This window comes from Erigeron canadensis, chromosome 4 (genome assembly GCF_010389155.1).
Source record: "Erigeron canadensis isolate Cc75 chromosome 4, C_canadensis_v1, whole genome shotgun sequence".
Lineage (NCBI taxonomy): Eukaryota > Viridiplantae > Streptophyta > Magnoliopsida > Asterales > Asteraceae > Erigeron > Erigeron canadensis.
Genome location: NC_057764.1, coordinates 975,057 through 986,386, shown reverse-complemented (window position 1 = coordinate 986,386; position 11,330 = coordinate 975,057). Strand labels below are relative to the sequence as shown.

The following is an 11,330-nucleotide window of genomic DNA, read 5'->3' as shown; positions in this document are numbered from 1 at the left end:
AAATTTATTTATAGACATATTTATGTTTTTATGTTTTACAAATAAATAACAAAATGGAGTATCATAATTGATGGTTAAGTGTTGGAAAATATAATTAAATTATAGCTCAAAATATTTTATGTCGTTAACTTAAACATGTGTATCCAATTCATTATATGCATCATATGGTATTTGTGCCAACAAATCAAATGGTTAATTACATTTTACAACTAGAACTATTTGTAACGTCAGATATGACAAACCAAAGCTTGATCCAACCTCTCAATTTTATTATAAAATATATAAGGTATTATTTTAAGAATTTTGGTTAGTGATATAATGTTTTATAGCATAAAAAGCGCAGTTTCTCAAAAAGTAATTCTAAATTATCATGTACAACAGGTCTTTAACCATAAGTTCATAACCCAAAATCGATTCTTGACAAACTCCTTTATATTAATGAACAAGCGCAAAGATCTAGTCCTTCTATACCCGCACTCATCAAACTTGTGTGCATCATCTGCACCAAAGAACATGAAGGCTAAAGCATTTTTTCCTAATGGTATTTGAATTGACTGCAACCTCTTACAGACCCATCAACCAAGAGCTTGCGAGTACTCATTTCATCACCAATAAACTACATAATACGCTATTATTTGCCTTTCAAAAAAAAAAAAAAAGCCTACAAAAACAAAAAGCCTGGAAAAGGAAGAGATTAACCAATCCGTCTAAACAAAATACAGCTACAAACAATGGCATATTTACACATTTTTATGAACAAGGGAATAGACTTGTGATGAATACTTGTAATAGATAAATGGGTTTGACCAGAGCCAAAGTTTTGCTTCATCACAATACATCCCAAGTTGTACGAATAGTTGAAACTGTGAGACCCTATGTTCTAATCTCCTTTCTTGCTTATTTATTCAAAGGAATTAACAAAGATGCATGCATAAAAAGGCACAATAGTTGGTTTCTAAGGTTTTCTTGGAAAAGAAAAAAAAGGCATGCGTATAAATTTACAATTCCTTCTGAGCCCAATACAACATAACTTGATCTACTGTGGTCAAATATGTTCCCGTTTGCTTCAATCATGCACTTCCTTTTGCAGGTTTTTTGGAATTATTCTTGCGGCGTACCTTTACGAAAGCTTGATCCAACTCCTGGTTGAAACATAAAAATTGGTTACTAGTCAACTTTACTATAAAAAAAGGCACATGTGTCAAGTAGTAATTATTTTGTACTTGTAGTGTGTGCTAAAATATATATCCTCGCTCAGACATATTTTACCTGACTTTGGCTTTGATTTTGTTCTTTACTCGCCTCTTTTGAGGTCCACAGCTGCTCTAAGTTGTAATAAGCTCTTGCTTTCTCATCAAGGGCATGGACTATCAACGAACCTTAAAAAAAAAGATCAATGTTACAAAACTTAAGTATGTTTAAGACCAATAGTCCCAACGAGGCTTATGTATGCTTTTGCTTAATAGCAAGGCGAGGTTTGCAATGATATTAGCTAAAAACAGCAAGGCAATTTGAGTAAGTTAATATTGGATGTTGGGAAGGGTCTTTTTGTTCTAAAGGATCAACACAATGCTAAAACTTTTTTTATAATACTAATCAAAGGTTGCAAAAGTAAACCTGAATCGATGACGATCCAGTTTCCTCCTTCTTGCCCTTCTACGCTTGGTAACAGCATTCTCTTGGCTCCTGTTTGCTTTTGCTTAACCTGCTCCAGAAATCAAACGTCAACAATCAACATTCAAACTAGTTTCCTACGATATAGACGCAAGATGCCTATTTTGGCTCCAATAATTAAAAAAAATACCTAGAATAAAAGTGCGCCAAACAACGGAAACATATAGTTTTAAGTATACTTAACTAACGCGGTTAACTATAAGAAAAACTACATCATCTCATGGGATTACAGTAGCTGGTGGTGTAGACCAACGAATGGGGTGATGATGCTTGCGGTGGATTGCAGTCAGTGGTGTTGTAAGAGGGGTGATATGTCACCGTATTATTTTTTTTGATAAATATAGAGAATGCATACCGTTCCTGTTTGTGTTACCTAACCTTAAAAGGGAAGGAGGATTTCCTGTATATAATAGTATACATATACAAGATGAACTGTAAAAGAACGTTGGACGTGAAGACCTTTTGCTTGGGCCTGTTTAGATCAGGGCCGGATTTTAATTAAGGCCGGTTCTAATTAGGTTTTTTGGGGACCAATTTTTGTTTACCCTAGTTGTTCTATATATATTCCTCTATTGTAATCTCAACGGTTGTACTGAGCATTAATTAAATTCCCTAGTTGTAGTTGTGGCTTAGTTCACACATATTGTGTGAGATACCACGTTATATTCTTGTGTTCTACATTTATCTTGTTTATTGCTTCCGCAGTGCAACCTGTTCCTAACAAGTGGCATCAGAAGGTTCGGTTCAAAGGCTCGTTTGATTCGATTCTATTGTGTGGCTGTTGTCTTTGTCGATTAGGGCCTTAGGGGTCGGGTTTGGCCTTCCCCTTGTTCGTTTTTTACAGCCGCCAACCTGCTGCTGTGTTCGGATCTGTTCCTGCCAGCTGCGATTAGGGTTCTGTTACCCATGTTTGTTGCTGTTTTCTGCTGTAACCTGCTGTGCACTATTGTTGCTGGCTAAACTGCTGTTGCTGTTCTTCCTATTCAATCAGACCACTGTTTCTCCACCTCCAGCCACCGCCTGCCACTGCTGCTGTCAGCCGCCGTTGTGTTGAAATTTTTGGTCGCTGTTCAGATCTGAAAAATCTGTTTATATATCCGCTTAAGGTATTTTTGTTCAGTTAATTTAATTGGGAATTGATCAGTATATTGCGATAAGGGTTTTCGTTTTAGGGGTTTTGGTCTTTGGTGATTGATTGGAAGATTGCAAGTGTTGTTTGATTGGTTTTTCTGTTGGATTCTTGTTGACGGATGTTAAACAACTAGTCGAAGCCGGGTAACTTTGGTCGTAACTTTTTTGTTTGTCATTATGATTGAAGACAGGAAATTTTTGATTAAAAAGTTTGACTATTTGGATTATAGTTGGTGGAAGATGCAGTTGAAGGATCACTTGGTCAAAAGAAGAATCTGGATATGGTATTTGGGGAAAAAACTGAGAAGATGGATAAAGAACAAGATCCTCTTTGAAATACGAAGGATAAGAAAGCTAAAAGGGTTATTACATTGAATTTGATGAGAAAAGTAGCTTATAACATCATGTCTCAAACCACCGCTAGTAGTATGATGTCGGCGCATTGTCAAATATGTATGTCTAATAAGGTATTCCTAATGATGAGAGAGCTATTTCATATGAGAATGAAGGGAGCTCAATTACCGTGCACATAAACGATCTAATTCTATTATATCCAGATTGTCATCTATGGGAATAGATTTCGATAAAGAGACCAAGGTTGTACTATTGTTATATTCACGGCCTGAAGTAACTACTGTTACAAGCTCGTTGGGAACTGACGGGATGACTTTTGAAAAGATTCGCGACTTGAAACTGGTGTAGCAGAGATAGTGGGAGCAGCAAAGGTCAGGGCAAGAGCTCGTCTAAAGCTCGTCCAAGTGTGCGATGGTGAGAATGCAACGAGACTAGACATTACGGAAGTCAATGCCCGAAGAAGAATTCTCCGAAAAAGAATTCCGATGGATTCAACACTCCCACAGCAAGCGACTGAAGACGATGTCTTGATGATGTGTGTTGAAAGTAGTGTGGAATCATGGGTCATGGATTCCGGATTTCCGGTGCATCAGTTCATGCCACCTAGAGTTTTGATCCACAGTGTTGATGGCATGCAGAATGTTTGGAAAGACAGCTTTGGCAAGGTTAGGATTGGAAATGTTAAGATTTGTGATGTGCATGGGTAATGTTGACTTGGATATTTCTTCCGGTACAAACCTGGACTTCGCGTAACGTAATTCTATTCTGTGTGTTTTGGGATTACTAAAAGAATATCCCAATCTGGATAGCAATACCCGTGCCGGTAAGTTGTACCCTTCAAGCAAACAATATCCCGGTCAAGACAATAATCCCAAAACACGTGGAACAGACGAACAGGTCCAACTCAACGAACAAACCAAACTTCAAACCATAGCATACCTAGTTGCAGCAAACCCCTCCTTATTAAACAATTATTCAACCTTGCTCTCTTCATCGAAATCCATTCCCAATCTGAACAGAATAGAATTCATATTGTTTATGTGCACGCTAACTAAGCTTCCCTTCTTCATTCTCATATTAAACAACTCTCATCAGGAATACCTTATTAGTCGCAGAAGTCTTCTCATAAATATTTGATAACGCTGACATCATACTACTAGCAGTGGACAGATCTGAATTATAGAATTCAGATCGTTTATGTGCACAGTAACTAAACTCCCCTCCTTCATTCTCGTATTAAACAGCTCTCTCATCAGGAATACCTTATTAGCCGCAGAAGGCTTCTTATACATATTTGATAACGCCGACATCATACCACTAGTGGTGTTTACAGACATGATGTTATAAGCCACGTTTCTCTTCAAACTCAATGTAACATCCCTCTAGCTTTCTTATCCTTCGTATCCCCAAGAGCTTCCTAATCTTTATCCAACTTCATTGGTTTTTCCCCAAGTACCATATCTAGATCCTTTTGACTAAGTAATGCTTCAATCGGCATCATCTGCATCTTCCACCAACTATAATCCGAACCGTCAAACTAATCAATCACAAATTTACCGTCATCAGCCATAATGACAAAAGGAAAAAAAAAAAAGACCAAAGTCACCCGGCTTCAACAGTTGATTAACATTTAACACCCGCCAACAAGAATCCAACCGGAAAAAACCAATCAAACAGCAACCTTATATCTTCCAATTCAATCAACACCAAAACCCCCCAAAATTCAGAAACCCTAATCGCAAACACTGACCAGATCTGATGCGAACAGATATTTCAACATAGTCGGCTGACAGCAGCACGAGGCTGGTAGTGGTGAGAACAGGTGACAGCAGCGAATCACAACTGCAAACCAAACCCAAAACGCTGATTGAACAACTAAAAAAACAGTAGCAGCTAATAGCAGCGAAACCGCAACGAATCAGCAGGGCAGCAACGAACAAGGGTAAAATAAAACCTAATCGCCAACGGCAGCAGGTGGCGGCTAGAACAGAACCTGATCACGGCTGTAAAACAGGAGCAAACAGCAACTGAACAACAGCAACAGCAAGATACAACAGTATATCAGCAGGTACAGATCCAAAATAACAGCAGGTCGGCGGTGGTAGAAAAAACCAGCGAACAAGGAAACACAACAGAACCCTAATCGCGACACATACAATAGCCACGAGCAAAAAAAAGGGTAGAATCAAACCTAACTCTAATGCAGCTAGTTCGGAACAGGTTGCACAGCGGAAGAAAATAGAAAAATAAAGAACGAACACGAGAACATAACGTGGTATCTCACACAATGTGTGTGAACGAATCCACGGCTGCAACTAGAGTTTTTTATTAAGCTCGGTACAACCATCACAATGCATAGACCTGAATATATACAGATACTAGTCTAGGGCTACTTGCTTGGTGAACAAGGAAACCGAATTGGGCCCCTAAACACCTAAGTAAAATATACCCTGAGCAAAATAAGACCAAGGCCGCCACAAAACCTGACAAACTCCTAATAATCAAGCTACAAGATCATATTGGCAGCAAAAAATCTATAATTGACCAGCAGCCATGATATGTAAAGAGCGAGAGAGCAAGACACTGTAAACAAGAAGTAAAAGTGTGAGACACTGTAAGAGCACTCATAGTGCCCTTCACCCATCCTCCAAGGACTAGTCCCTATCAGCACCACATCAGCCCAAGGACCCACCATTTATTTATTTTTAAACATTTAAAAATACACCCATATATATATAATTGTAATTACATTAACAATAACAATAAGAAAAACCATTCAATTAATTAAAAAAAAACATACTTCATTAATAAAAATTAAAAAAATATATAAAAAAACTTAGAAAAAAAATTACAACACACATTAAACTAGAAAATTTAAAAACAACACATATTATAAAGTCCGGTACATAATAATTATTAAACCAACTAAACACCGCCGGGACCTCGGATTATGGGTGTATACTCTGCCCTCAGCTTCTTCTTCGCGTCCTTGATGAACCTCTTCTCCTCCTCGTCCAACTCGGTCCTCCCCATGAAAGAAAGTGCCGAATACATCGTCCATTTCGTTTCTTCCTCGCGGATGAAAGCTAGTAACTCCTTCTGGAACTCCATGATCTCCTGTCGGGTGTTACAGTGCCTCTCTAGTCGGGCTGCGATGTCTGATGCTGATGAGCGAGCTGAACCTGCATCGGAAGAGGCGAAAGTGCGGGGAGTCTTTGCTTTAGCTGAACGCGCATACGGGTCGGGCCCGAAGAGTTCATTTTCGGTTCCAAGATCGACAGGTTTATAGGCGGGAACATCCTCATCACCGTCAACACTAACCGAATCACTCGGCCCGACTCCTGGTCTCCTGTTTTTCATGTTACGACCTAAAACATCCACAGCGGAAGGCACGAGAATCAACGGCTTATCCTTCAAAAGTAACCAACATTCATACATACATGTTAAACGACGCACCAACTTCGGCTTGGTAGGCGGCTCGCGCCTCTTCCATCACTTGGGTGTCATTTTCTCCGCTACTTCGATTATCATCGTACTTGGACCAAATGCCATTGAACTTGGCAACTTGGGCTCGAATCTTCCTCCATTTGGACGTCAATTGGTTCTTGTTTCTATGATATTCCACTTGTGCGTTGTAGTTCTCAATCACCGTGTCCCAAAAACTGTCACCTGTTCAATCATTCCCAAAATCTAGATCCTCAGACGCATCGAGCCAACACTCGGTCAATAATATTCATCTCCAACTCGGTCCAAGCTTTCTTCGAGTCAAGCGATGGCTTGACTGCAACTCCCTTTTTATGGTTCGCCAGACGTTTTACTTTCTTTTTTGGTTGGGAAGGCTCGGGTGCATCGACTGGTGGTGGCTGTGGTGGTGGTTGGGGTGCGACTTGTGGTGGCGGTTGGGTTGAGGGGTGTTGTTCTTGGGATAGCCATTGTTGATAGTGTAGCCATTGTTGGTATTGATAATCGTTTGGTGATGGTATGTAGGGTGGATATTGTGGTGTGGATGGTGACATGTGAGATACTTGAGATGGAGCCGACGAGTTGATGGGCGAGTAGTTAAGCGTCGCCGCCGCGTTAAAGAAATCGTCACCCCGTTGATTGCTAAAGTTCCTAGACATTTTGTATGGTGAAGATGGGTGTTGTTTTGGAGAAGATGATAGATATAGATATATATATACATATGTGTACAGATATAGATATATACATAATGTATACATATTGTTGTTTTGGAGAAGATGGTCAATATGACCGTTTTATGCATGCATGAATATGGGTGATCAATGTGACCGTTTGAACTTGGCAACGGCTACAATATTCAAAATTAGGGAAATTTAAAAAAAAAACAACCATTTGTATCTCGTCTCTGTGGGAACGGGTAGCCTCAAAACGAACAAAGGACGAGTCACACCTAGTGGTGTGCACTCGTCCTCCAACAAAGAACGAGCGGGAGAACGAGCCCGATGTGAGTGCTCTAATGATAAAACAAGAAATTTTATTGCAATCTATGAAGGTGGAATTTCGACAGATGCACATACCTAAGAGGTAAAATGGATGAAAGCAAAATAACTATTAAAAAAAAGGAACAAAAAAAAGAAACCCTAATAGGAAAACAGTTCAAAGGTCACACAATGTGTAATTTCATCACATATATCTCACTTCAATGATACAAAAGACGATAGTTATGAACATATATCTCACTTAAACAAACTAGCTATAAAAATTAGTTATTGCTTACTTATTGAGTTAAACAAAAACACACACACACACAAACAACAAAATTAAAATTAAAATTAAAAAAAAAAAAAAAAAAAAAAAAAAACAGAACCATTGAATGTTGATATCCCTCGTTTTTAGAATCTTATGTAATGAAAGTTTCTGGCAGTTGCCTGATCCATGAATTATGGGATAGGGTTTTACTTAAAAATGATGAAAGTTAATTATGCATAGGTAACACACGATCCCACATAATGACATCAACTGTTAGTCTGCCACCTAACCAGGCTCAAACGGATGAACTGCTATATAAACGCACTAGCTTCTATCGAATACTTTGAGTCTCTAGTGATATACAACAAATACTTTAAGCATGACGCAAAGCATCCTCCAAAGACTTGTCTAAAAGTAACATCTCACAATGTATTTCTCAAATGAAAGAAGTCTCATAAAATGATACAGCAGCAGGTTCAACTAGGTGACTCTCGCTAATATGGATGCAAGTCTAATGAATATTGTATTTACACATCAAAAATTCCCTATAATAAAACTGCTAAAGCATGACACTCTTTCATTACGTTCTCCTACACTTGATTATGTTTTTTATTTCAAAATTATGTAATCCCCATAAGGGTATATTTGGCAAAAGTAGCTGGAAATGGAGCTTTGTTCCTAAACAAAGAAAACCCCACAATATACAAAAACATTATTTATATAAAAAATAAAAAAAAAAGGGAAGAAAGACATGCCTTATAAATAAGGGCTTGAGCGATATTACGAACATGCCATTGAGATTTACCAGTAGCAACAACAACGTGATTAGTAAATTCAGATTGATTATTATTTCTAAAGACAGGAATAACCCTGACGTCATCAGCTCTTACATCACTTAGGATTTTCTCAACCTCTTCTAATTTCAGTAATTCTGTTATTCCTTTACTATTATTATTATTATTCTTTGTTATAGTTGAGGAAGAAAAATATCTATTCAGCGAAACCGCCCGCTGCCTCCACATGATTGATTGATATCTGCGGTGGTTGCCGGCCGCCGGAATCTAATTGGGGATGAATGGATTAATGAGTTTTTGGGAAATGGATTTTCAGTGTTTTCCTTCACGCCTTACTATTATTTACGGAGTATATTGTGGGGTCAACTGGTCATAATCTATAAAAGTTAGCACTATATCTCTAAAAGCCCAATTAGAAGGCCCAGCTTGTATTTTATCCACAACTTTTTTATTAAAGACCACTCGGTAGTCTGATATGGATACTATTTTTTATTTTTTTTGAACATGATTATGGATACTATTAACGTATGTCGGTATCAAGAAACCAAGAATAATTAAAACTCGTTTTTTTTTCCCCGGGAGACATTACATGACATGTAAACAGGTGAAATATTATATAAAATGGAATTTTCAAGGCAAAAGTTAAAAAGTAAAAAGTTATGTGATAAAAAGTAAAGAAAAAAAAAACGTTGGTGGCTGAAGTTGAAAAAATAAAAGTGTAAAAAGTAAATAGAACAAAACTTTGTGTGAAAGTAGAAAAAATAAAAGTGATGTGGCAAAAAGTAAAATGACGAAAACTTCGTAAATTTATGTGATAAAAAGTAAAGAGAATGAAACTTTCGTGACAAAAGTTAGAAAAACAAATGTATAAAAAGTAAATAACACAAAATTTTCGTGCAAGAAATAAAAGAAATAAAAGTTATATGACAAAAAGTAAAAGTTTAAAAGTTTTTGTGATAAAAAGTAAAAACAATGAATTTTTATGGAAGAAATTAGAAAAATAAAAGTTTAAAAACTAAATAAAACAAAGCTTTCGTGCCAAAAATAAAAGAAATTAAATTTAAGTGAAATAAAGTTAAAAATTTCCGTCATAAAAAGTAAAAAAATAAAACTTTCGTGGCAAAAGTTAGAAAAACATATGTTTAAAAACTAAATAAAAACAAACTTTTGTGCTAAAAGTAAAAGAAATTAAAGTTATGTGACAAAAGTTAAAATTTTAAAGTTATGTGGCAAGTATTAAGAACCTTAAAGTTAAAAGGTTAGAGTTAGCTGATAGGGACTATTGTTGTAACAAATTTAATGACAGGGACTATAATTGCAGGAAAAAATTAACAGCCGTTAGCTGATGAGGACCATTGCTACAACAAATTTAACGACAGGGACTAAAAGTGTTGAAAATGTGTGGCGCACGCAAACCGATTCATGCTTTTTAGTATATATAATGATATATATATATTAAAATGCGGTGCAACATTGTAAAATTCAAAAGTTTTGCTGGGATTTAAGATGAAAGCTAAAAATCTAAAAATAAAAGAGGTGAAAAAAGAAATCGCACACGTTCGGATCCAAACCCACCTCTAACAACTTATTCTAGTTAACCGGTAAACACTATTGATGAGGCCCAAGTGACAAGGCCGTGCCAACAATTTGGTTAACAACTCGACGAACTTTTTTTTTTATTAACGACAAGTGTTATAGGTTAATGATTCGAACCCAACAGTGACATCCAAAGTCGGTAGTATGTTACAATTTAGAACTCACACACTACTACAATTTCGCTCTACCACCCCAAAGAGGGTCCCACCTGACCAATTAAATTAAGACCAAGTGGTTAACCGACGAACTCTTAATCTACGAAGTCGTTGGCACCGGTCTAAGCGTCGCTCATTCCATCTATTCTTTTGCTTCTAATTTGCGTGTAATTTTGGGTTTAAATGACAAGTAATTAATTTATTTTTTTCTTCTTTTTTGTACGCGTGAAGTTAGCAACGATCTTTTTATGAAATTAGAGTAACTACTAAGTTATGACTAAAAAGATTAATAATAATAAGTGGAATTGCACATATATAGTATTTTTGTTTGTTTGAGATTCTACACATTTCTAATTAGAATTTGCTTTTTTAGTACTCGTAGAAGGTAATGGATGACGATTTTACCATTTTTGTTATATTGTTAGACAAAAGGAAGCTAAATACTTTTGCATTTCTATTAAATCAAATGTATTTAAGCTAAGTTGTTACGCCTGGTGACAAAACCCAAATTCAAAGCGACTAATATTAAATTTTTTTTTTCGAACATTCAGTCGGTATGCGACATCAGGGAAGCCTCACTGTATAATGGTGAAACCTTGTACGTACCCTAGACAACGAAATGTTGACCATGGGCCGTTACAAGTATTCGGAGGAAAAAACTCTAATACTTGTCATCCCTAAAGATCGAATCAAGACCTTGAATAAAATCTGAAATGTTTCTGACCAGTTGGACTAGTCATCATTGTCATTACTTCTCTTATTACAAACCATTTCATTTTACTTTTTATTACTTTTCTTATTACAAACCATTTCATTTTACTTTTTTGCCATTATTAATAACTTTACCAGCCACAAATTCACACTCAAAACATTGCATTATCTTTGAATACTCACTGCTTTTGAATACTCACTGCGA

General features: G+C 36.7%; 1 protein-coding gene across 1 annotated transcript; it reads right to left on the bottom strand.

Moving 5' to 3' along the window:
• Positions 1 to 767: 767 nt before the first annotated feature.
• On the bottom strand, positions 768 to 9,014 carry LOC122595983 (protein Iojap-related, mitochondrial). The gene is made up of 4 exons (XM_043768475.1): positions 8,625 to 9,014; positions 1,618 to 1,705; positions 1,270 to 1,379; positions 768 to 1,142 (listed from the first exon to the last, which is right to left on the bottom strand). Exons 1-4 carry the CDS (start codon positions 8,889 to 8,891, stop codon positions 1,071 to 1,073), a joined length of 537 nt encoding a protein of 178 aa, XP_043624410.1. The 5' UTR covers positions 8,892 to 9,014; the 3' UTR covers positions 768 to 1,070.
• Positions 9,015 to 11,330: the final 2,316 nt, after the last annotated feature.